Genomic DNA, 26,242 nt, shown 5'->3' with positions numbered 1-26,242 from the left:
GAAACAGAGAAATTCGGGCTTTTCTTGCTGTGCCTGGAAGTGGGGAGAAATACGTCTACAGTGTAATGAAAGAAATGTGAAATGCAGTTAATTTCAAAAGGCATTTATTTTCACAAACTAACAGTATGCCCTGCTTGTGTGCATGTGCATGTTTAGATGCACACTGAAAGAAATCCCAGCTGTATCATACCTTTACCTCTCTACTGCTACAGACTTTCTTCTATATAATTCGAGTTTGCTTTTCATTAAAGTCCACTTCAGTGACACTTGTGGCATTTGATATATTTGAACTATTGCTTTTTTGAGCCAAGTGCCTGAGAAGTAATACGCAGAGCCTCGCCGCCTCTGGCATGTTGCAATGGTTTAACAGCGCGGCTTTCTCCAGAGGGTTTTTTCAATAAAAATCCTGTCTGGGAAATCCTGAACCTACTGAAGCCAACGGCAAAAATTCCCACTGGCTTCAGTGGAGCAGGGATTTCAGCCTTGCAAATTTTTTCCCTCGTGCAATGAAAAGCCTCACCTGGAAGTTTAATCCCTGGCATTAGAGCGTTGCTATCGCTGCTGTTGAGCCCAGAGCAGCAGGTGAACCCCGGGAACTTACCGTGATGGCTGTGACAGGGACCTCCACTCACCTTTTGTCCCTTCTTCCAGTGCTCGGTGTCCTGTGGCCGGGGTGTCCAGCGCCGCGCCGTGCACTGCCACAGCGGCACCCCGAAGGCAGCCGAGGAGGCAGAGTGTGACCCGGCCAGCCGGCCCCCTCCGCAGCGGGACTGCCACCTCCCCGAGTGCCCCACGCACCGCTGGGCAGCCGGCGAATGGCAGGCGGTAAGCAGGGTCCCCCCCTTCACCCTTTCCCCCGGGGTCACATCACTTGTGCTCTCAAGCATGCAGCACAGGATGATGCTGCAGACGGAGGGCCACCGATGCTGGAGATCACTGCTGGGGTTTTGGGGTCGCAACCTGGGCTTGCCAAAAAGAAAAAAAAAAAAGAGCAAAAAAAAAAAAGCAGAGGAAATGCTCATGTGTGCTGGCTGGAAGGGGGAGCTGAGAAATACCTCCGTAGGGTTAATTTATTGCTTCGTGCTGCCCTGTGTTTGGCTGGGACCTATGCAAATATTGAGCAGGTTTTGGGTAGGGCGGATTTGGGTCTGTTCCCGGAGGCTGAGCCCTGCCGCGCTGCTCCGGTGGTAAGCCCCATGCCTGTGGGCTTGAAGGAATTGGGGAACATTGGTAATTCCAGCTTTCCTGCCCCGTGACCTCAGCTCCTTCTGACATCTCTATCCTTTCACTGAGCTCCCAGTCCACGCTTTTTTGTCAAGCCATGAGCAGCGCTGAGATGAGGTCTCCCCCAGGAGACAGTGCTTCTCTGAGTGACCAGGATCAGTCCCCAGCAAAATCGGCCCCTTAGCCTGAAGCGGGGGATAAAGCTGCTGCTCCTGTGGTACAGGGAGTGACTCCAACTCACCTGCAGTGCAGGCGATGGGTGGGTCCGAGGCTGGTGGGTGGCAGGAGGACAAGGGGACTCTGGGCAGGAAGAATGGGTCCAGGAGGAGCCCTCCCATCGGCTGCCCGCAGGGTGCCCTGGCAAGCTTCGAGTGCACAACCAGTTATGGCAGAGACAGTTCAGACCAGTTACAAAAGTTATTGTTTTCGTTCTGGTTTTGTTCTGGTTTCAGCCATCCCTGGGTGAGAGAATCCTGCCCTAGTTCTCCACCATCCCTGTCCCACACTCCCAGACCCTTCCCCATAGTGCAGGGACTGCCAGCCTTGGAAATGAGAAAGGTGATGGAGCTGCCAGCTCAGGAGAGCTGACTCCAGCAGTGCACAGCCCGTGGGAGAGGCCACCACTGCCATGGAGGGGATGTCCTTATCACACAGGGAGAAGGGGATTGCCCACCATGGGCCCTCCATGGGGATGCAGGCGATGGAGAGGGGCAGAAGACACACACACCCCCCTCCCACCAGGTCCATCAGCCTCCCTGCAAAACCACTGCTGGCCCCAGTGGCAGGGCAGCAGGGGCTCGATCCTGCACCCTTTGAACAGCAACAATCCCAATGACTTTGGAGGTGCATGATCACCCTGACACCTGCAGTGAGCAACTCCGGGTAGCCAGAGAAATATTGATCAAAGCGGGGCCCAGCCTTCTTTGGCAGTCAGGCTGCTTTTGTATTGCTCCTGCATGGCCCACACGGGTCTTGAAAGGGGACAAAATTGGTTGAGGTCCCTTCCCCTTATGAGACAGTGTGAAGAAGCGACAGTGTAAATGCAAAACAGGGCCTTCTGCTCCGGTAACAAAAGATGGGGAGGCACCACTGGCTTCCTGCTCAAAGCCTTGGTGTTTGTAGACATTTCTAGAGCCTGCCTTTATCATGTCACTAAAAAAAAAAGAAAAAAAGGAAGAATAAAAGGGGAGGATAGGAAAAGAAAATTTACTGATGAGAGAAAAAGCATCTCATGTATGCAGAGGCTGCACAACGTTTCCACTGCAGCAAGAAAAAGTCAAGGTTAAAGCAGTATCTGCTTTCCTCTCGTGTTTCCTACCCCACGAGCTCATTCTTGACTCGTCACTGCACTGCACTGATTATCTAATATCCCCCTGCCCGTCATACCTCAGCCTGACAGGGACAGTACAAACAAGTTTAGCTTCATTTCCTTGGTCTCAGCAGTGCTGGGAAGTTGGGTTTATAATCCTTTGTAACGTGGCCATAAGAACAAGAGGCTGGAGGGGATCGTGCCCCTTTCCCACCTGCCAGGGAGCCGAGGTGTGATGGGAAGCAGCAGGAGGCAAAGCTGAGCTGACCCCACGGTGGTACCCAGCGCAACCATCCCAGCTGGGAAAAGAAACATAGGAACAACTGAGGGGGCTCCAGCAAATTCCTTGCAATGAACTTTTGCTTTTACAGAGCCCGTTAAATTTCTTCAGCTAATAAATTTGCAGGCAGCAAAGTAGGTCACCAAACAGCATGCAGTTGCAGTCCTTACCCAACGGTGTAACTAGCCCTGAAAAGCCATGGCTCCTACCCCATCCTTTCGCCCTCTTTCCCTTATTTTTGCAACTTTTCAAACCAGTGGCAAGAGGCCTCTGCCTGCCCTCACCCTGCCAAGCCCTTGGTGGGAGGTGGATGCTGATGTTTTCCTAAGTTTTCCGGGGCTCCCCATTGCGCTGGGGCATTTTTTAACATGTCACAAAGATTTTTTTTTTTCCCAAGGGAGCTTTGCTAGGGGAGTGGGCTGAAAGTTTCCTCACCCGTAAATAACCATTAATAGAAACATTCAGGAGACGCCCAATGTGAGCTCACCCCTTTGGCTGACTCCAAGCAGTTCTGCTGAGCACTTCTTATTTTGTTCTGATGTACCTGATGAAAAAAAGTAATAGCACCTTCTCCTCAGCCATAAGTACTGGCTATATGTTATTTATAGTGAGGAGGCGCAGATTGCATTAGTATTCTCTGAGCAGGGAACAGCAATGAACCCTAATTGACATGAAAGGCAGGATGTAAAATAACATCCCAGCGCTGTCTTGTTCTTGATTTCTTATCTTTAAAGGGAATCTGTCGAGAGGGGTTTTTTTATTGTTCCTTTTTTGTTGTTGTTGTTGTTTAGAAAAAAGTTGGTCTTGCCAATGAAAAGAAGTAGGGAACATATTGGAAAGAGTTTATTGCTCTGTTGATGTATCACCATTAATTAGCTGTTCTCGGTGCCCACACCAGGGAGAAGAAAGTCAATAGAAAAGGCCTTGCTAATGTCAAAGTAAAACTCAGACCAGGGTCACAAAGAAAAAGGTGAAATTGGAAGAAAGAAGGGTTTCTTAATATGAATCTCTGTGGAAGGACAATTCACAGCTCTGGAAGCTGCAATGCAATTCTCGAATCTTTGACATTTGCCATTTGGGGGAAAATTGTGCCATCCTTGCCTGATTTGGATTGCAGTTACCCAAGGCATGTTTAAAGTGTTTGTGGAGTGGGGTTTCATTTCATGCCTATGTCAGATGTTGATTTAAAAAAAAAAAAAAAGAAAACAATGAATGCTTTTGCAAAGCAATGCCTTTGGGGTTTTTTAAAATTTATTATTACTCTTCTAAAACAGTTGCAGAAGTGCTTGAAATGGTCCTTAATTTGAACTGCCAGGAAAATAGTTCAGAATTTGGTAAATGAGGCAAAAGAGACAAATATTGTCAAATGCCTGACCTGTTTTTCAGCTGTTGCTATCAATAGCTGTTATACCCTGGCCCCACCATTTTATGTGAGATTTAAATCAGTCATGAACATGAGATTTCATACAAAATCTATCACCATATTAAAAGGAAAAATAGCCTTTTCACGCTAGCTGAACTGTCCACTTTCTACATGAATAATGTTTTATAACCTTGGGGTGGCTGATTGGAACCTCTGCAGTGTTTCTCTTTGATTTATTTTATGATGGTCTCACTGTCTCTGAGCCATTTTTAATATCTCAGTGGGATTATTTTAATTGCCAGTTATCCCTAAAAATACAAATAATCAAACCTTAATTTACTGATGATGATAAAACTCACAGAGCTGGATTGGGTTTATTTGGCCATACAACTGTTATTTGCAGAGAAACTCAAAGCTGGCTGGCGTGTGCTCGAGAGTGTCAATCTCTCATCAGCAACTAATGATTTTAAATGAAGATGGGCTTTTGATATGATAGCTCTTCATGGCCAATGTCAGAAGATGTGTTGATGGCATAGAGATTGTTCACCCTCTTAAAATTAAGCGTGAGCCAATGTACTTTGCAAATTTAGGCTTAAATATACATTAAGGGGAGGAGACGAAATCAGCCTTGTTTCTTCCCACTTCTTGCAAGGTCCCTTCTTTGACTGTCAGCAGCGGAGGGCTGGAACGTCTCACCCTGCGCTGGTGACCACGCGCTGGGCTGGCGTATGCCAAACCAGAGAGAAGGGGAGCTCTGAGCATCCCGTAGACCCGCTCCTACTGCGCTGGAGAGTCCCTTGTTAGGAGGGAACAGAAAGGTTGGGGTTTATGCTGCCCCTGAAAGGTGCTGCTCAGGGAAGCTACGAGACAATGGAGCACTAGTGATGCCTTATTCGCATGCAATAACCCCCTCTCTGATTTGACTTATATAGTGGGAACATATCAGAGAAGGGCAAATATAGCACAGTTTGTTTGCTTTCTGGGGAAATCACACTCCAACAAATTCCCGCAGCCCCCGTAGGATCGCTGTGTTTTGGCACAGACCTAGAAGGAACTTCCACTCTAAGGACTTAGAGCAAGAGAGTAAATAAGGTTGAAAGCACACGAAGCCCTTGGGGTCTTTTGGCAGACTGTGGATTTTGCAATGTTGACTGTTGCCTAAGAGCTCCTAAGTTATTCCTTCGGAATAAATGCTGCTTTGTGGGGCTGCATCTCCTCCCCCGTCCCCCTCCACTTTGCTCAGTTACTAAATATTTACAACCAACATGACATTGTGCTCACTGCAGCTCTCCTGGTTTGCTGCTCCTGCCACGGATTGATCTGATTTTTTAAAGTTCTCACATAATTTGCAGTCTTGATACTGACAGCTAATTACAGAAAGGCCTGACAGTTTCTGCGTTTTGCAATTAACTGAACCCACTAAGATCTTGCTAATTGTGGGCCAGCCAGGAGAGCAGGAGCTGTTCAGGGAGGCTGGAAACGATGTTTGCAGGGTGAGACTCTAACTAGATTAAACTGGCACAGTCCTCCGAGCCTAGGTGACTTCAAACAGTGTTTCTGTACAGATAGGGATGGTCTGATTGAGTGTTTTATTCTTTTCCTTAGGGGAAGACATTTCCTGCACGTTATATAAAATGATTATTTCCATGCATTTTTCTCCTTGTTAATCCAGTTAGTTGAAAGTGTTAGAAGTCCATTACAGGCGATAACTTTAAGAAAATAGGGTTTTATCCAGACAGCTTCTCTTATGCTGATTTATTTTGGTTTATGTATCTTTTCTGTAAGATGTGCTCCAAGCACAGACCCACTCCCAGGAGCGTAGCCTCACAGACAGGCTGGTTTTTCCAAGATGAGCAGAGAAAGAACCGAGTCCTTAAAGTCTCCAGAAGCCCCCAGGGAGTAGTTGTGCTCGGCTAGCATGGGTTGCTCTTTATATCGGGCAGGGCCATGGTTAAAAGAGAATAAACCCCTAGGGCTGCCGCTGCTGCAGCGGTTGCAGAGCTGTGCCCCCATGCCATGCCAGGGCAGAGTGCTGCTGCTCGCCCGCTGGCAGGGACTGGGAAAGGGGCTCCCCCAACATCAGCCACAGCCAAGGGTGTGATGACGTGTATTTTGGCAAGGGGGATGGCTGGGTTGTCGTTCTCAGAGTGGTTGTATTTACTAGGGGCTGAAATGATGGGGGTTGGCCCCTTTCTTTCCCTCTTGCCCCATCTCCTGACGCGGTATGCCCACCCCTGCATCTCTTGGTCCCATCACAGCTGGATCTCACATCTGACCCATCCCAATACCTGCTGCCTCAGTTTCTCCTCTCTCCCTATGTCTGCAATTTCACTTGGTACCTCCAGAGGATGGGAGCAATTTGTCATTAGATGCTTCCACAGCACCTGGCACAGCAGGGCCCTGGTCTCAAATTTGTCCCCAAGTGATACCAATGAGAGATGTCAACATAGGGCACAGAGCCATCCGCTCACTCGGGCTGCTGGGAGGAGGGCTCGCTTGCTTTGCAGTTGTGGATTAATTTGCTGAAGTCCCTCATGGATTGCATGAGACGTTCTTTCTTGCAAACAGTGCATGAAGACGTGCGGGGAGGCATCTCGGTACCGCAAGGTGGTCTGTGTGGATGAGAACAAGCGGGTCCAGAACAGCGGCTACTGCGAGGCCAGCAAACGGCCCCCTGAAATCGAGAGCTGCGGGCTGCCACCCTGTGAGTACGTCTGGATCACCGGGGAGTGGTCGGAGGTAAGTCCCCATCCCCGTCCCCCACAGGGACTGCGCCGCTCGGCACCAGGCCACCTTCTCCTCCTCTCACCGCTAGCCTTGCTGAGATACTGCAATGCAAATCAACAGTGGCAGGGCAGTTCTGTGTGGTTTAATTATTATTTTTTCGTTTGTTTCTGCGTGCAATTTCCCTGCAGGAGAGAAAAGAACAGGACTGGGGGAGACGACCAGGATATTAAAGAGTAAACGCCAGCATGCTCAGAGTCCTAACTAATATCTAGAGGCAATTTTCTTCCAAAGTACATCATATCCAGCAGACACCCTCTTTGGTTTTGTGCCACTTTATTTCATTTATTTATTTATTTGGTTTCATTCCCATCCCCTCCCAGGGAGCTCCAGGGCCCCGTGAGCTGTGTGAGGGTCCAGGTGAGCATCCTGGGGGAAAGGCGAGACTAGATGTGACCGTGGGGATGTGTCCTTCCTCAGTGCCATCTTTGGCATGAGCGAGGACCTGGCGTGAGCAAAGGCAGCAGGTTCACCCTCACGGCTGGGACAGGGCTTGGCAAGGAAAATAGATGAGTTTTCTTTGTAGCAGGCTCTGCATGTGAGAGGACCCGGGCTAATCTCAGCCTGTTTCCTTCTGCAGCAAGTGAAGGATTACTTTCCACTTGGAGGAACAGCAGAGGGAAATGACAAGGCAGCTGCTGACACAGCACTGATTAAAAAGAAAGAACAAGAAAAGGGAAAAAGGAAAGCATGCCAGGACTGAGGGGGAGGAGAGACAAGCCGCCCAAGATAGCGCAGGAGGGAGAAATGTGGAGAGATGATAATTTCTCGGAGCAGCCTGGTCTCCTGGGTAGTTTCCAAAGAGAAATATTAGGGTGCCTGTGAGGCTGAAGCCCTGGCTGCCCCTTGCCCAGACACCCTCTACATGGTCCCACCGCCTGTGACCCCCCAGGAGCTCTCAGGCCCATGAAGATGAGGAGGTGGGTGAGGGCTCATGGCGCTGGAGCTCAGCTCTCCCCAGCTGCCACTCAGCCTTTTGGTGAGGAGGGCAGAGGCACTCTTTGTCCTCTCATTACAAGGAAGACCTTCCCTTTCTTCCACTTGCTGTCAAGTAACTACAATTCAGGATCAATCTTGACAATTTCCTGTCTCTGTGCATCCCATGGAAAAAAAAAAAAAAAACAAAACAAACAAGAAACCCCAAATAATAGAGGCATTTCTGAATTCCCAATGATCTTCTGCTCCTTTCTTTGTCCTTGGGGAGAGGTAACATGTAGCCAGCCTGGAGTAGCTGTAGAGGCAGCACAGGGGGGAACTGGGCACTCAGAGACTCAAAGACAGTGTCAGGCGCCAGCCCGCTTGTAGTAGCTGCTCACAATACTCACGACTGGATTAAATAGTTATTAGTGATCCCTTAGAGCAGCCTGTGTTAAAAGCTGGGAAGCCTGCTTTTTCTCCCTGTTTTGGGCAGTGTCCCCAAAGCGTGCGGTGCTAACAGGCGCTTCCTCTGCCCACAGTGCTCTGTCACGTGTGGGAAGGGATACAGGCAGCGCCTGGTGTCCTGCAGCGAGATTTACACCGGGAAGGACCACTACGAGTATGGGTACCAGAACACAGTCAACTGTCCTGGCACACAGCCACCCAACATCCAGCCCTGCTACCTCGGGGAGTGCCCCGTCTCGGCGTCCTGGCGCGTCGGCAACTGGGGAAGCGTAAGTTTGACAAACTTCTTTTTTTAACCAAAATTTAGAGCAAACTTATTTTTCTTTACACCAGGGACAGTCTGAAGGTTTGGCAGGAGAATATTTAAGAACTGCATAAATTAATGCAATGAATAGCCTTGTGCAGTGGCAGCCCCAGTGTGCATAGGGATACATGCTCCAGACTGAACCTCGTCGTATGGGGGAGTCCCAGCAGCCACAAATAGAGTCGTGATCTCCATGAAAATTCAGAGATAGCCAAAATCTGTGACAGTGTTGATGGCCATGCTGAATGCTTAGTCAGAAAGTGGGGTCATTGCCAGAAAACAAGGGTTTGAAAGCCTTGTGCTAGAGGGATCTATGGATAGCTGGCAACTGGGATTGATCTGACTTGACCACGTGTATGAGCAAGACTTGGGAACCACCAATAGGCCAAAACACTGGTAATTTGAGCCTTAAAAGGATTTTTTTTTTTCTTTCCCCCCCTCCCCTCCCTCCTTCTTACAAATGCTGGGTCAGGACAGGGGAAACAACTTATCCTTTCTGCTAAAGTTATTTGTGTTGAGCTGTTTCTGGGGCCTGAACTACAAGATCAAATTTTAGTTAAGGTGATAACATTTCACTTCTTTGGGCTTCTGACATTCTTTGAAATGTGGTGTTTCTCCCATAAATTTGATTTATTAACCCAGCTCAGGCATTTGTAGGAATTTGTCAAACCTTTACAAGGCAACGAGGGTCAAGTCAAGCAAAATGTAATGGAAGTTGTCACAGTAAATGGCAGAGCCGTTTGAAACATAAGTTCCTCCTGCCCCACAGGAAGCTTCAGATCCTCCCTGCAAGTCAGGGCAGAGGAGTTAGAGCAAAGAGCTCAGTCTCAATTAATTGGTATTTTCCCCCAGAATTTCAGTGCAAAATGTTCAACTCGTTAATACAACTTCATTGAAAAGAGTATCCATTTCAGAGAGCAAGACCTTTCTCCTCACTTTGGGCTGCTGAACGTCCCAGTGACTACCAAGTGCCACGACCTTTCTCATCTCTGATTTTCAAAGGGATTTAATGTAAAATACCATCACCTCTGATGACAAAGAGAGTCCTGCTCAGCTCCTTAGTTAAGTTTTACAGATTTGGACCTGATAAAGTCTAAATGCTAAACTGTCAATACCATGAGCCACTGAATACCATGAGCCATTGAAGACTGTCTCCTTCATGATGCACTCCTTTTGACTAATCATTTCTAAACAGATGAGCACCATCATTTTCTTAGCAGTCTAACCTGGTATCTGTAGAAAGAGCTGATTTTCAGTTCTCAAGTACTTGAAAGAACAAGTTGCAGAGGAGGAGCAAGATGCTCCCACCTCCCATCGCCTGCGCTCAGCAGCAGCTAACCCGAACGAGCTGCTTGCTCAGTAGCTCCAGTAACTTGTGCAATTTCAGCCTTAAGATTGTCCTTGATTTGGGCCATTTGAGGATGACCCAGTCTTTGTGCAGATTTAGCCGTTTTTCCAGGGGGTGAGGGGAGGGAGAATTTGGAGGCTGTGGGGTTTTTGGTGCAATTTTGATTGAAAAATACAATGTCATGCTTGTTCAGAGGCCCTTGTCAGTCCCAAGCAATGTCTCACAGCCACCAGGAGGGGATTTCTGCCATTCAGACCTTCTGGTGAACATTTCTCTCTTTTGTACAACCTTCCTAGTGTAAAAATTAAACCTTTTCACTTGAGCGTAAGGTTCACCTTAACCAATACTGCCTCATCTTGCCAAGTGTTTAAGTGCTAAACAAAGTTATATAGTCTTCTTGAAATAATTAGTTATGATGATAATAATGAAGAGATTAATGATAAAAGGGATTACTTGTTTGATTAAAATTAAGCCTGCATTTGAACACTTTGCAGGATTGGGGCCTTTGCTGCTGTCTCTTGATACACCCAAAACGGGCTGTCTCTGTTCTTCTGGAGCCCAGAAACCCTTGAGATAAAATACAAATCTCTGTCTTGTGTCTTGCAGTGCTCCGTCACCTGTGGAGTTGGAGTCATGCACCGGTCGGTGCAGTGTTTGACGAATGATGACCAGGTCAGCAGCTTGTGCCATGCAGATCTGAAACCCGAAGAGAGGAGGACATGCCACAACGTCCATGACTGTAAGTCTGCAGATTTACACCTTCCTTTGCCTTACTTGTGGCTTCAGCATCTTTTCTCATCGAACTCCTAGAGATGTGCAGTATTTACAAGTATTGGGATCCATCCAACTAAGTACTAAGGCACTTCAGGGAGACCTTTTAAAAATAAACAAGGTGTTTTGATGCTTTGGATGCCTCAGTGTTACAAAATAAATTTTGATGTACAACTGCTCAGTGACTACATGTATATGTGTTTTGTTTCAGGTGAATTACCAAGGAGTTGCAAAGATGTTAAAAATCTCAAAGGTGTCACTGAAGATGGCGAATTTTTCCTTCAAGTCAAAGGAAAGATGTTAAAGGTGCATTTCAGCAACAGATTGATTGTTAATGCATTTCCCAAAGGTGCAAGAGGACACTGTGTGTGCTCTTCACTTCCACTCCTGGATTTTCTACCTTCAGATTTCTGAGCAATCTCTTTGCACATGATGCCTGATTAAATTCTGGCTTCTCTCTCTCAGGTGTATTGCTCTGGGATGCAGACTGACAGCCCAAATGAGTACGTGACCCTTGTAAACGGGGATGCAGAGAATTTTTCAGAAGTGTATGGATACAGGTAAGAAATCCCTTAATCCTGAGCTTCACGATATATTTGTTTTCTGTGGCAATATTTTCCAGTCATGAGTAGAAAGGGTTTTCTTTTGATTTAGATTGCATAACCCGACTGAATGTCCGTATAACGGGAGCAGACGAGAAGACTGCCAGTGTAGGAAAGATTACACAGCAGCTGGGTTTTCCACCTTCAGCAAAGTAAGGCTGGACCTGAACACTATGCAAATAATAAGTGAGTAAAAACAGGGCCTTGCCATTAAAAAAAATGTTTATTTTACAAAATATAGCTGTAACTACAAACAAGCAGTAGTACTCTAGTGAGCAATATTCCTGAGCTCTCCTGTTAAAAGCTGCTTTTAAACTTGGTCACCTGTTTGCTGCTTTACACTTAGAGACTGCAACTATTTCTCTGTAATACGGGAAAATATTAAGACAGTCACTGGTGCATCCGCTCTACGGAAGGAATATTTGCGTGCTCCTGGCAGGCCAGTGTATGTTTTGAAGGATTTTATTTCATTTGGTCTCTATTTTCAGACTGGACTCAGGCAGAAAGCTTAACCAGGGAGGAGCTGGCCCCCCATTTTACACACAGATGTGTCAGGAGATGCTGGTGCAAGGGACTCGGCCGCGGTAGGGATGCTGCTCCCTCCAGGCCAGTGCCAGCATCAGTGTGGTGGGGAGGCAGAGGAGGCTCTCAGCAGAGCCAGACCATGGGGAAATAACTTGTGTTGGGGAGTGATGGAGCCAGGGCCATTGATTTGCAGGGGAAGAGGAGTGGACTGTAGCTGTGCAATATAAGTGGTACCCTGTCACTCCCGTCAGCATGGGTGGGAGCTGGGAGCCATCCCATCACCAGAGAGCCTGCAGCATCCCATACAGTTATGGTTTCAGTCCCTTTGACTCCAGGGATGCTATCAGTTTCCAGCAAATGCTTTAAAAATACAATATATTGTTGGGGGTTCTTTCAGTAAATAGCAGAGATTTTTAGCAAATCAAAATCCTTCCTTGTAAAATGACTCTTTATCTTTTAGGGTGTTTTTATCACTTACTTTTCAAGCCATGAGACCTCCCAGTCTATCAGCCTGTAAAAAGCTACTAATAGTCTGTAAAAGCTCCTAGGTAAAGATCTCAAAGCAACCACCCTCAGGGAATTTGATACCAGCTCCCTTTGAATTTCAAAAGGAGCTGGGCACCTACCCCTGTCAGGCAGGAGCTATCTTGCATCCCCATCTAAATAAGTCTCAGTTACTTCAGATCCCTCCAGAGCAGAATACCCCATTTCCCTTTGAAACCCCCACCCTTGGGCTGAGGCAGCCAAGAGAGCACAGAGATGGTTGTTTGTCTTTGTTTAAAAGGGAGATTTAGGAGGTCCCATGGCCTTCTTGAAAGCGGGGAATTTTCTGATAGAGAAATAAGACCCAAGTCATGGGTTTGAGTTTTGTTGTTTTTTATACCAATGTACTTAAACTGACCTGTAAACGTTGAGTGTGTGAGTGTACTGTTAAATTCAGTGCTTACATGCCAGGGAGTCACATGTGGGACGAATTGGGAATTTAATATTAAAAATCCAGCAGATGAGATTTGGACTCTCAAGATTAATGTATGAAACCAGCTTTAATGAGTTTAAACATTAGTGAAGAGCATGTTTACATTTATATTGTCTCTCTCCCAGCATCTTTCTTTCTGTGTTACTCACCAACTGTTCTCCACAGCAACTGATTTACAGTTTGCACGGACACATGATGGACGACCGGTTCCTTATGCCACTGCTGGGGACTGTTACAGTGCAGCTAAATGCCCACAGGTATTTGACAACAGCATTTCATAGGAATTGGTGCCATTTGTTATGTTCAGGCCCTCTATTAATTACTCCTGATCACATCAGCCCAACTTCAGTGAGTATCATATTCTCATCTCAGTGACCAGAAACTTTTCCCTTTGTCCATGCAGAAAGTACTTTCCATTTTCCATATGGGAAAATGTCAAGTTATTATCAGGCCAGTCTCGGGACTGGCTAAGAGACATTCCTCAGGGCCTCAGTCAACAGTAAAGGAGAAAGGGAAGAAGAAATAAGCTGTGGGAGAAGGGCTGTACTTTGCATGTGTAGTTGAAGGTAGGGGGATTGACCCATGGCAGGGCTTGGTGGACATGCTGGGCAAGGAGAGCAGTAGTGACTCAGGCCATCGGGATGCCCTGGGACCCTGCCTCTCAGCTCTGCAATCTCATATCCACTGAAACCACTGCTTGCAGGGCTGCAAGAAGGTGGGTGAGATAACCCGTCTGAATGGAGAAGGCAGCAAACAGACAGTGGGACTCCTGCCATGCCAGCTAAGCGGGGAGAGGCCCAAGAAGGAGAGAGCATTTGCAGGGCAGGAACAGGTTGGGTTTCTGCTACTGGACAGATAGAGCCCGTCTGTCAGAGACCACGGTGGTACCTGTCAGCTGCTGCCTCACCATCCCCACACCCCGCTGCTTGGTTTCACAGCAGCCCAGTGGGACCCTTGCTCACTCCACTTTGGGGCCGGGAAAACACTGACAAAATGAAGGTGGTGCCTGTGCATCAGGGAAAATCCACCCTATCCCAGCACCGTGAGGTGCCCAGCCATGAAATCATGGAACTAAGCACAGATAAGTTGCCTCCTCAGTAGGTCTGGGGGGTGATACAGGACATTTAGCCCAGTTGCTTGGAAAAAATATGCTTTCTTAAGTGTCTTTAGGAGACTAATTAACACTGTGCTATAAATACCTCGCTGCCTATCCCCAGCACACCTAGCTGTTGTGGAACTGGGGGATGATAAGTAGTATGTTTGGATAGTCCAAGGTGTTGGGTGGGCCACATTTGCAACGGGCATTAAGCAGGGAGTTGCAGCAACAGACGGCAGAGGGCAAACCTCTCCATCTCCTTCCCTCCCTACTTTCAAGAGCTGACACTTTTCTGCACAGCTCAGCGGCTTAGGGATTGACTTCTTCCCTCAGGAAGGCTCATGAATGTTAATATCCATCTACCTGACCCAGAGAGTTTGCTCCTCAGAAATTCCCATGGCAGCAAGTGCAAGGAGCAAAGCTAACAGCCATCTGGTACCGCAGGACCATGCAGGGCTGCACGTCAGCCGGGGGATGTGTCCGAAGGATCCTTCCTTGGGCCCAGAAACGGGCAGGGCTGGGGTCTGCCAGGGGGTTAAGGGGAAGGCTGGTGGCTTCTGCATTGGATGCAGGCATAGCCCTTAATTTTCCATCCATTTTGTGCATTTTGAGACAGGGTGGAATGAAGTGAAGAATGTTTTTAAGAAATAAAGAAATGAAAGAGTTTTGATCTTACTGAAGTCTGGGAGGGGAAAAAAAAAAAAAAAAAAAGCCCAGTGGAAAATAAGGACAAGTGTGCCCTCTCCAGTTGAGGAGGGAGCACTGAGAGCGGCTGCAGCACGTCCCTGCGGTACCTTTCCCATCAGCTGCTGAAGCATGACAGGCTCTGCAGTTTGCCATGGAAAAGCCAAGAATGCCCTCAGCCGGCAAACCGCGAAAAAGCAGAGCAAAACCGAGAAAAAGCAGTGAAAAAACAAGACAAAGCCCCTCCTTCCCTGCAGCCACCAACGAGAAGGAAATTCCTAACCCGAGACATGCTGTGATTTGTACAATATGTGCTAATCACTATCAGAGCGATGGAAAAAATGGAAAACATTGCTGGCAAGAGCCTGTTAGAAAAGTGACACCGTGGCAAGCCACGGGAAGCCAAAGCACAGCATTTTGGGATAACCAGGCTCATCTGCTTGTTTTTTAGGGTCGCTTCAGCATAGACCTTTATGGGACAGGCCTGACCTTAACGGGAACAGCAAAGTGGCTCTCACAAGGGAATTACGCAGTGTCAGAAATTCAAAAATCCCCAGTAAGTTGTAATTTTAATTATGATTATACACACACATGAGAAGTTTTTAGTTGCCGCATTGTCTTTCATGGCAACATCTTCCAAATAGAAACTAACAAAAAACTAACATTTGACATTAAAGTGTTGCTTGTAATTGTATGTGATGGGGTGGGGGCCTAGCGGGTTTAACTTGATCTGAGTTATTGCAATTAATTAGTGAACCTGCTTAACCGTGAAGCTGAAAATGCTGAGTGCTGTGGGGCAGACATATCCTTAATTAGTTGTCTGAGATGTCCAGCACGAAGCGTGCATCACACGGCAGGCAGGACCGGGGCATGTGGGGCCAGAGCTGCAGAATGGGGCTTAGCCTGCTGGAGAGGGTCTGGGTGCCAGGTGAGTGCCCTGAGTAGGAATTGTTCCCAAAATGTTGCTAATAAACTGTAGAGAACATGGACCTTCCTGCTGGGCTAGTCTGAGTTTATGTCCTTGGGAGAGCCACCTATGGTGCTGCTGACCTGAGGCCTCCAGGTAAGGCAGGCAAGCCTTCAAAATCACTCCAGAGCCAAATTTGGACTTGTACAGCTTAATTTGTCTGCCCGTTAACACCTCCACCACTGTGTGCCTTCACACTGTTGCTTCTGTGTCACGTTCTGAAATTGGAAAGACCCAGGATCTCTTTTTTGGCTGTTACTTCATGTGAGTCATCTCGATTGCCCCTGTTGAAACTCTCCAAAGGAGGTCACCATAATCATTTAACAAAAAGCAATTTGCAAAATACCCTCTCCTGTGCTGCTTTCAGTCAGTCACCCTGACTCTGGGGAGCCTCTTGAGCCCATAAGCCTCATCAGTGCTGGTGCTCTTAAAGGAGAATTAAATGCTACTGGTCCGACTGTGCTGCAGCAAAGCATCCTCCAGTGCAGGTAGAAGAGGACCAGCACAGACCCCATGTGTTAGTTCTGGCAGGTGCTTTGCTATTCTTCTCCCCTTCGGAAGGGAGATGCCCGGGCAGCCAACTTCGGGGTTGCAGAGAGCAGATACCATCACGGCTGGCAGAATTAAAACAAACTTTAAGGGATTGGGGGTATAAGAGACAACTCTTAGCTCCATCACCCAGGGGTATCTGTCAAGCACTGTTCCAAGGGTGTAATTGCCTGCAGGAGCAGGAGAAAGAAAGGCACAGTAAGAAGAGATGATAGCAGCCTGCTGCAATCACAGATCAATAGTGTCAAGGGCAGGATGGAGCTCGTTTAAAAAGAAATGTTTTGTGCAAGCTTGTCCTGCACTTAAGTCCAATTTTCTGGTAATTGAGGGTCGAATTCCCCTCAAGGACTGTCTGTCCATTGTAATGACCAAGGGGAGAAAGACTCTGCAGAGGTGGAATAAGGAAAGCCAGATGGAGGTATTAATCTCCTGACTCAAGACTGGAGTTGCACCATGCTTGCTGGGCTCTCCTGGAGACCGGGCAAAACCTCAGGACCATTCCACATTTTCCTTTGTCTCTTCTGGCTGTGGAAATGCAAAGCTGAGGAGGCACGGCACCTTAGCAAGTGGCATAGCCTCACCCCATCGCTTTCCCCCTCATCTTGGCTCTGGAGCCACTCCAGGCCTTTCCCTTCCAAATGGATATTTGTTAGTATTGCCTGCAAATATCCTTCCAGTGCCCTTCACATGCTCAGGCACAGATGAGGAGCTGTTATTGTCTAGATGTGGTTTTGCTCTTGCATGTTTTCCTCTCATTACAGTTATTCACTGTGGGGCAAATTGGAGAAAGCAGATACCCTTGAGATATCCTTCCAAATGGCCTTCTCCTTGGGCATCTTTCAGTGTTATAAATCAAAACTACCCTTTCTTATTTGTGTTCACCATCTGACCTGGTGGCACTAAAAAGGATTACATTTACATATATTTAAATACAACAGTGATTTCATAGATTGATTTAGACGTAATTTGTTGTCCTTCCAAGACATTTTATATTAAAAACCTTGGCTAGAATAACCCAGATCTGGCCTTTCTGCAGCATGGAGTTCCCGAGCCCTTACATGAGATGTTATTTCTGATTTTGCCTGCAGGATGGTACCAAAGTAGTAGGAAAATGTGGCGGTTACTGTGGGAAGTGTACTCCATCATCTGGAACAGGCCTCGATGTTCAGGTGTTATAGTGATGGTGAGTTCCCAGCTGCTTCTGGATGAAGGGAAATCTTCCCAAAAACGTCCTGACAGAGCAGATCAGGCCACAGTTCCAAAAGCACTTGTGCATCGGTGACAGCCACCCACCCCACGCAGCATCCAGGGAGCGATGGGATACCGTGATCCCCATCCTTGCTTCCCCCAGTAACCCGTATGTGTATAACACTGCCAACTGGAAAGGCACTTCCCACCTCACTGGCACCCTCTTTGGCTCCGCTCTTGTGCCGATCTCTCTCTAATTAGAGGTTTCAGAGGTGAAGGTGATGATCTGACTCTAATGTGCACTTTGTCTGTATTTTCCAGGTTCTCTGAGAGCAGCCAGCGGAGCTGAGACAGATGAAGGATAGCGATGCAATACCTCTGCCTCCCACTTTTTTATCTGTTTATGTGTGTATATAGATCGCATATTCTTAATGTACAGTATAATATTTATGTTTGGAATTATTTATTTTGATTTAATATTTTTGTACGTAAAATCATTATATTAAGGCTGCTTTTACTATTTTTATTTTTTATTGTTAAATCCTGCAGTCAAACCACTGCATTTTGCGTACTCTACATTATATGTAGCATTATGACAAGTGATACTTTATTGTCACTGTATTCAGTTGTTTACTTTCAATCAGTAATTTTCCTTCAGTTACGGGCTGCTTTGGCCCTCTACGGTGCTACACAATCTGCATAGGGGTATTTTTGGCATTTCAATCTGTCTTTATGTAAGGAAAATAGACAAGATGTGCTTAAATTTTATTTCTAAGGATTAGACTGACAGCACTCAAGGAAAACACGACAACGAATACAGTGCTAGTTGCATTAGCAATCTTTATCTTTTAGGTATGTTTTAAATTTCACATGACCTCTGTGGCCAGTGCTAAAAGCACTGGTTTGGTGCTAACATGATATTTATTAATGCTCTGTAGTTTTAGTTAATCCAGTGCCTTTATCAGTGAAAAAGGGAAGAAAGCAGAAAAATTGTCAGGCGACTCAAATAAATTAAGATCTCCCTCAGGTTTAGGAAAATTCCTGCAGATGGATCTTCAGCTCGAGCCCCTTTTTTCATAGGGCTGTGAAGTGAACTCGCTTTTTAAAAAAACATATCTTTGTCTTCTAATTGCATGTGCCACTGTGCTTCCTGGCTCCATCTGGAAGCGGGGTATTAACTCATCCCAGACAGGCTGATCAGGCCATATGTTTCCCTGGGCTGTGCACTGAGAAGCGATGCAGTTTCTTATGGACATTGTCACAAAATCCTAACATGAAGCTCAAGGCATCCCGACCGTTTGATCTCCCTGCGGGGCCAGTGAGGACCGCAGGGGCTGCAGCAGGGGATGGGGGACCACACGCCCAGCCAAGCCGCCCCTTCCTCTTGGCCAAAGGACTCCATTGCAGGCACCTGCAGCGTTTTCCCAGCTTCCTACTCACTCACAGACCATCTGCAAAGGGAGGCTTCGGTGCTGGCTCTGTCTTGTTTCAACAAGATCACTCTGTACTTACAGATAACTCTGCCCCCCCCTTCAAAAACAAGCTGCTTTACGCCTACTTCTGTGTGGCTTCGGATCTTCCTGGTAAGGCATCTGCGCTCCTTGCCTATCAGCCATCCCATGTACAACCAGACCTTCAGCGTTCGCTTTTTTTTTTTTTATATAAATTGAAGGAGACATCTCCCATAGGTGCCGAAGGCGACTGTGCGATGGCTCCTGCGTGTACATAGCTGCCGCTTGTGCCACGCCACGTTTTCACAGAGCTTTGTAGCACGTTGAACGGGGGTGATGTGACCAGATTATTTTTGTAGTCTATGACTATGTCCCTTATCTCTTTCTCCACAATTTTACTTAGCAATAGGGAGATGCTGCCCCGTCGCCTTGTATGTCGGGGCAGCCAGGAGCACAAAGTACAAGGAAAGAAAGCTTTTCAGCACAAAATTGCCAGCAGTTTGGAAAACTGAAGAGGCTTCTCTGCTACTTCAGATAAGTCTTGCAATTTTGGGTGCCAACAGTTCACGAACGCAACCTCGGGATCTTGTGTGAGTCTTTTGCAGAGTTCCCCAAAGGATGTGTAATCAGTCTGTTACAAAACAGTCGGATCAATAGCAACAAACAATCTGATTCCTGGATTCATAACCCATGTGTGCGCCGGGCTGTGTGCAGCCTTCAGAGTGAAACCTGTCAGCCTGACTGTCGGGGATCGACACGTTCGCATCAGCTGGGAGACATCTCGCAGGCGAGCAGGGCTGTGTTACAGTCCAGCAGCTAAAGAACTGGTGCTCAACACTCTGTGTGTGCCTCCGCTGCTCTTAGTGATGTTCAGACTTATAGGAAAGAATGAGACTCTTACTCATAATTTGGTTTTTTTGGCTTAATAGCACATAAGTAGATATGATCATATCTTAGAAAGAGTAATTTTTCACCTACGTTGTATGTCTATGCATAACAATAATAAATTCTAGCTTTCTGAGAAAAATGCCAAAAATACCATTTCAAAGGGGAAAGAAAAGGGAAAAAGGGAAAGGGAAAGGGGAAAAGGGAAAGAGAAAGAGGAAAAAGGGAAAGGGGAAAGGAGTAGTAATGGAATAGTAACTTTTTAATGATAATTGCTTATGTATAACTTCTGTAGGGGAAAAGGAAAAATTGCACTATGAACTTTAGAAAGAAACAGTGGTGCTTAGAAAGTACAGGCTTATTATATTTTCTCTAATGAAGTGAATGGCTATTTATAAAAAGAAATATTATTTTGACCTGTACACATTCATTTCTACCATATAGTTTCATAGCAGCTATTAACAGAGCAAGAGAAAGCTAAAAAAATATTAAATAAACTATAAAGGGAAAAAATGATAGAGCACTGATCCTGTGGTTCATTAGTGGGCTTCACTAAATAGGAACAGACTTTGAGGACCAGAGACATTAGACATTTCTTGTTCAGGAAACAACTCTGGGGTTTGTATATCAATGCCATTATTTTTCTACAAACTGGGGGTTTTTTTGCAAGCACTTTCCTGTACAGTGTTTCTTTTCTTTCTGCGTATACTCAAAAGGAAATTAAAAGACCCATAAGACTTGTCTGTATGGTCTTTCTGCATTTGCCATCGTATTTCAATACCTGTGTGCTATTATAGAGGCAAAATACTTTGTACACAAGGGAATAATACATTGAATGGTAAACATTCCTTTCTGTGCTGGTGTTTATTTCCAAGCTTTGGGTTCCTCGTTTGATTGTCCCTTGCAAAAGGAACGAAGGAGGGTAATAATGTTGGGTTTATGGAGCACTCCCTCAAGCCCACGTTGGAGTCTTGTACCGGGCACCATCTTGGAGAATGGTCACGGCCACCCACTTGTGTTCTGCCCGTCGAATAGATGGATGTTCCCCAATTTTTGTCCAGGAGAAGAGTGCCCTGAGGTACAAAACATACAACAGCACATCTCAGAGATGCCCCGTGGTGACCAGCTGGTGCTGCCATCCACACACCAGGAACGATAAAGGGAGCGAAACAGTTCATTTTGCAAATGTTTTTGAAGGATGAGCTGGGATGCTGGACCTGGTCCACACTGCTAGCAGTGCTATTCAAAGAAATCTGAAAAAAAAGATCAACGTTTCTAAGTTTGAAAAAATAACATAAAATATACAAGAAAATTCAGGTAGAAGAAATTTGCATTTAAAGGAAGCAAATGTGGGGACGGGCTCCCAGGAGGGCAACCAAGTGACAAACTGCAGCCAGTCTTACAATCGCCTCTGCCCCAGAGGCTGCAGGTAAGAGTGAAGAAGTTGCATTTTTCTGTCTTCCCTTGTATGTTCCTCATGCTTTGTCTTGGAAAATGCAGCAGATCTCTTAGCACTGACAGCTCCAACCTTTTTCAGCTTCTATGTTTCCAATTGAAAAGGAGAGAGGATACCTTTCTCGTGCTGTCTAAAACCCTGTCAGATACAGAAAACAGAACATGCGGTATTGCAAAAGCTTGATTCTTAGTTTAAATGACCAATATCTTAAAGGCATTTTTCTTTTCTATCATTTATCCTTAATAAATTATTATAAAGACTTTAAACGTGGGCTGCTGTGGAATTAAACCAACAGGGGGTCTGTGCACAGCCCCTGAATCATATCTAACCTTCCAGTCCTTTATAATGAAAGGGTCATTTTATCACTTTTGATGCTTAGATCTAGTTGTTCTATGAAAATTACAGTGCTCTTCTTCAGCCTCATTGTACAGCCTATCAGGACTAATTGCTCCAGAGACAGAGGTGATTGCTTCATCTCTTTAGCATTCTCTTCTGCCCAAATAATGGGCTTTTTTCTCTATAGAAAAAATAAAACACATTTTGTTGAAGGCTGTTGGAAACATTTCAAGGAGCTAGTCTCAAATCAGGACATTCGCTAGAGAACCTTCTTCTCCTGCATAGCCATGCTTTGAAAATCATTTTGAAAAAAGGGGAGAGGCAGAAAAGACCAAGAAGAGCAGTCTGGGCTTGAAAGACAATTTTCCAGAGGCGCTTTCCAGACTTGATCTAGTGGGTCTTTCCAACATGCCTCCTCTTCCCAAAGAGACAATTGATGGCTGACTCAGAGAAAGCGTTTCTGCCAGGGGAACAGCGTTGAGGTGAGACAGTTCTCCCATCTACCAGGCAAAGGCACAGAAATTCAACCCAACCCAGGACTCATTAACAGTTGAAGGAGCTCAGCCCACACGGTAAATTCTCCCATTGCTTGAACTCCTCAAATCGAGAACTCTTCAGATCAAGTCTTTTTAAGAAATACATGCGAGTTCATCCAGAAGTCGCTAACCTTAGTAGCTGTTGGTCATTTAGTGGGAGGGGATGAGTCCCTTTGCAGTACAAATTCCTGGAGGCAGCTCTCCAGCTTGCATTGTGCAGGACGAAGGAGCCAATGGCCAAAAGTGGTGCCTGTCAGTCTCGCTCCAGTATTTTCCAAGTTTTTTTCCTGTGCTGGAGTAATCCAGGCAATCGGAATTGTAGCTTTCCAGAAGCAGATTTAGTTGACAAGTTTCTGACCTCTCTTTGCAATAGCGAGATGAAGAATGCTAAGAAGTTATTTTTGGCCTTCACAGAAGAGTCTGAGCTTCCACTTCAAAGTTGGCTTAATTTTTCAGCTATTTTATATTACCAAACATAAGGCACAGTTTTTGAAAAATCAAAATCAGAAGAGAATAGTGTTTTGACCTAACCCATATGCTTTTTATTCTTTATTTCCTGGGGGGGGTTTGGTTTGTTTGTTCCAATTTAAAAAAAAGCCAACAACAAACCTATGAAATTTTCCATGAAATGATTTCTGCCTCTCTCTAGTTATAAATATTACTTCTGAAGTGTTTGGAGACATGATCTGTTGACTGTAAGTACAGGGAGATCTAATGAAGGTACCATTTTAAGCCAAGGGAAGGTAGAAATACATTTCTCCTTCATGAAGATGATTCAGGTCCTTCAAGACAGTGGCTAGATAAGAAGTGCGGTGGCTGAGGCCATGCACATCAATCCATTTCCACCAGGAAAACCTCAGTTCTGCTGGGAGAGTAAGAGCCCAAGTGGTTTCCACGTTACATCTCCTCGCACGTTTGGGCACATGCCTAGCTTTAATGCTCCTGCTCAATCTGAGCTGCCAGCAGCAATATCAGGCTGCAGCTACTTAAACATTTGTTGGTAGTCAGTGTCTCCATCTCTGAGGAGACAGTGTGAGGAGAAGAGCTAGAAGTCTATAGTAATCCCTCAATATAAACCCCTTTGTATGCAGGGCAGAGGGTATGGGTGAAGGCAGGACTCTGTGTATTTTCTCCTTTAAAATCATTACTTGGCTCCATTCATATGCTTATAATTTCTTCATCCCTCTTTAATCTGTGACTGCATTTCAGATGAGCAATTAAATTAATCAGGTCTTCACTGCATTGTCCTTTACTAATCCATCCTCTCTGGCTTGCTGACCTTTCTCTTTGAAGCTATTCACTGCTTACTGCCTGCCTTCCCCCATCCCCACGCAGAAAGGAGTATTTGCTGTGAAATGCTTTAATTGCTCCCGCTCACGGTAGCAGGGAAGCGGGGATGGTTCCCTGCAAACCGACTGGCAAGAACAAACGTGCCGCTGTGACTGGCAAATACAAGTGGGGGTTTATTTGCTCCCATGCCTCTCTAATCCTCTGGCAGGCGTGAGTGCAGCAAAGGATATGAGCAGGTACCAGATGCTGCCAGGGGCTGGAGCTCTGGCTTCATGCATGGCTTGGGCTCCCCACATGAAGTTGTCTCAGCTGCAGGTCTCAGGTTTGCCCAGCCCTTTGGAGCAGGGGCCAGATTTGCGGTGTTAGGAGCATGCAACTGTGCACTTGCCCCTGAGGCTGGCACCTTGCCGGAGCCCAGCTAGAACAAACACATACCCACTGGTGGCAATCTAGCCCTGCTTGGGAAAATGCAGCTACAGATAAAACGTACCCGCATTAGCTGAACCGGCAAATAACTGAGCTCTGAAATAATAAACCGCATATGGCGCGGGCCAAGCTGCTGAAAGGAGGCGTAGTTCAGCAGTTGCCACGGAGGTTTTCTTCCTGGCAGCAGCAGGGAATAACACGGTGAGTCTAAGCCTTGCCTGTGAGAGCAGAAGCCAGTGAGTGGCCTTTCTTCCCGTCTGCGCTGGGGCTCAGCTGCTGAAAGACTTTGCTGTCTTCCTGTCTCCTTCACTGCTCTCTTCCCAGGGGATCCCTGAGCATACCAGGTCTCTTCAAACCCAGGTGTCTTGGGGGACAATCCACCCGGATCAGTGGCACAGATGATCTAAGGAAACCTCAGCCAAGGGCACTGCAGCAGACCGCGCTGCTGACTCTCGCTTGAGCTGCTGTCCCCTTCCAGCTGGAGCAAATGGAGAGGTGATGCCCTTCAGACACAGTTTTTAGAGCTATTCCTAAATTCTACTGACTGAATTGCACAAAGTGGGGCGCCCTAAAGTCCTTCCAACAGCTCTTGTCAACATCTACAGCTTCATCCTGCTCTATGTGGAAAAGGCAGCGGGTGTGCCTTTGTGCCTGTGCGTGGCTCACCTGGAATAACCCATGAGAGCTGCACGCCCGTCGCGGGAGAGGCTGTGTTCCTTAGGTGCCCGAGATCATCTGATTATATCCTTCTCTTCATCAGCTTTCCTCCACGCTGTGCAAGTGGTATGTGAAGTTTTCCAGATATGACTTGCTTTGAGATTTCACTAGTGGCATTTTCCCATTTGATCATTCCTAGTGGCCTGGGCCTTTCAAGAGCCTAAATGTACAGAAGCATTTAACCTGGGAGTATTGGAAGCTTTCAGACAGCAGGTAGGTCCTGGGCTGTTTGCCTTGGCCAAAGAACCAGTATCTCCAGCAGGTAAAAATAGCACAAATGTAAAACCTGACAACATTGATGGCCAGAAGAAAAAACCCTTTCTGGCATCTCAGGGACTATAGACATAGTTTTCTGAATTTTCCCTTAGAGCAGCTACCTAACTTCAGCCTAATTTGAGCTACCACCCCACCACAACCACTGGCAGTCTGGTTTTGACAGGTATCTCACTCCCCTACTTATCAGCGGGTTTCAGTCTTGTGAAATGGTAAGAAAAAAGCTGTTTTCTTTTCCCCCAATGAGAAGAGACAATAAATCAGCTTTAAAAAAAAAAAAAAAAAAAAACCAAACCAAAACAAATAAAAGGACCTTTCTACCTATGGGATGGCAAATGCATGATTAATGTGTGGGACTGAACAACATCTGTGATGCTTCCAGTGCCATTGCAAGCAAAGGGCAGGATGGCTTCACTCCCGGCAGCTCACCTCCTGCCTTGGCTGCTGACGCTTGCCTCTCTGAGAGTTATCCCCAAAAAGTTTGTTTTTTCTCATCTTCAGGAATGGTCCTGAAAAGTAAAAGTAGCATGGAAGGAGTGTGAATTCACAGCGCAAAGCAAATAATTCTGCTGGATTTCAAGAGAGCTCAAGGGAGCCAGGGACGGGGGGGTTGGGGATAACAGAAAATTACTTGTTGCTATAGCGCAAGGAGGTTTTGTGCAAATTGGCAGAGCCCCACTTGATTGCTTTGTTTAGCCTCAAATTGAGAAGCTTTAAGGAACAGCACGAACCAGGGTCATCTGCCACCCACCTCTTCTCAAAGAGAGGCAAGGTATTGCTGCACCTGGGGAATCTTGAGTTTGACAGCAAAGAAATCCAGTTCTGGGAAAAGCTGCAGCACTGTCATTTCAGGGAGTAGCAGCCTGCAAGGACGAGGAGGGGGCTGGAAGAGGAGCAAGAGGGAGGGGAGCGGGGCGGCAGCTGGGGGAGCCCAGGGTCCCTCCAGCACCCCAGCAGTTTGAGAGGGTCTAGACCCTTTTTTGGAGAGGGGGGAAAAGCTTTATGTATCCACTTGGCTCTGCGTTTCATAGCAGGTGCTCCTCTCCACGGAGTGGGACTGCGCTGCAAGTTTTTATTGGTGTGGACTCCAACTCCCAAATGCTATTTACGGGAAAATTGAAGACTGCCTTCAAAATTAACAATAGATGGCTATAAATCTTACTCAGTTACCTAGCAACTAACACAATAAAATCCTAAGGTTAAAAGGAGAAGGGTTATTTGGAGATACCTTGGGGAGCACATAATGGCCATTTGCATTCCTGGGTGGGAGAACAAAAAAAAATTTCTTGGGATATTTACAAATTACTATATTGATGAAGGAAAAAAGGTGAAATTACTCAGTGCAGTTTTAATCAAAATACCTCAGAACTGACAAATCTAACAAAAAAATAGTAGTCAAATAGCTGTGATAAAGAGCACTCAGAAAATGTATGGCGATCTGCGGAAACGATGGAAGGGTTTTGTTAAGTTGCTAAGCCGACTTTGCTACTGGTTCTGACATCTGAAGTGTGCGTACTGC

At 46.4% G+C, this 26,242-nt stretch overlaps 1 protein-coding gene across 10 annotated transcripts in view; it reads left to right on the top strand.

The window, feature by feature from the left end:
* The window catches only part of ADAMTS9 (ADAM metallopeptidase with thrombospondin type 1 motif 9), an 86,127-nt gene extending 65,590 nt beyond the window's left edge, over positions 1–20,537 (top strand). For 4 of the 10 annotated variants that reach the window (XM_074879047.1, XM_074879049.1, XM_074879046.1 and 1 more), the window contains 11 exons: positions 652–825; positions 6,745–6,915; positions 8,418–8,612; positions 10,602–10,734; positions 10,978–11,072; positions 11,232–11,326; positions 11,421–11,554; positions 13,035–13,126; positions 15,101–15,205; positions 17,254–17,348; positions 17,675–20,537. In XM_074879047.1, coding sequence (XP_074735148.1) covers positions 652–825; positions 6,745–6,915; positions 8,418–8,612; positions 10,602–10,734; positions 10,978–11,072; positions 11,232–11,326; positions 11,421–11,554; positions 13,035–13,126; positions 15,101–15,205; positions 17,254–17,343 — 1,284 coding nt within the window. In that variant the 3' untranslated portion in view covers positions 17,344–17,348; positions 17,675–20,537. Of the gene's footprint in view, positions 1–651; positions 826–6,744; positions 7,224–8,417; positions 8,613–10,601; positions 10,735–10,977; positions 11,073–11,231; positions 11,327–11,398; positions 11,555–13,034; positions 13,127–15,100; positions 15,206–17,253; positions 17,349–17,674 lie in introns of those variants that run through there. The other 6 variants (XR_012630230.1, XM_074879048.1, XR_012630231.1 and 3 more) reach the window with 6 other exon arrangements.
* The last annotated feature ends 5,705 nt before the right edge of the window (positions 20,538–26,242 follow it).

This window comes from Strix uralensis, chromosome 10, assembly GCF_047716275.1.
Source record: "Strix uralensis isolate ZFMK-TIS-50842 chromosome 10, bStrUra1, whole genome shotgun sequence".
In the NCBI taxonomy this organism is placed as follows: Eukaryota; Metazoa; Chordata; class Aves; order Strigiformes; family Strigidae; genus Strix; species Strix uralensis.
Note: the sequence above shows the minus strand (reverse complement) of the source record. Positions and strands in the feature narration are given on the sequence as shown.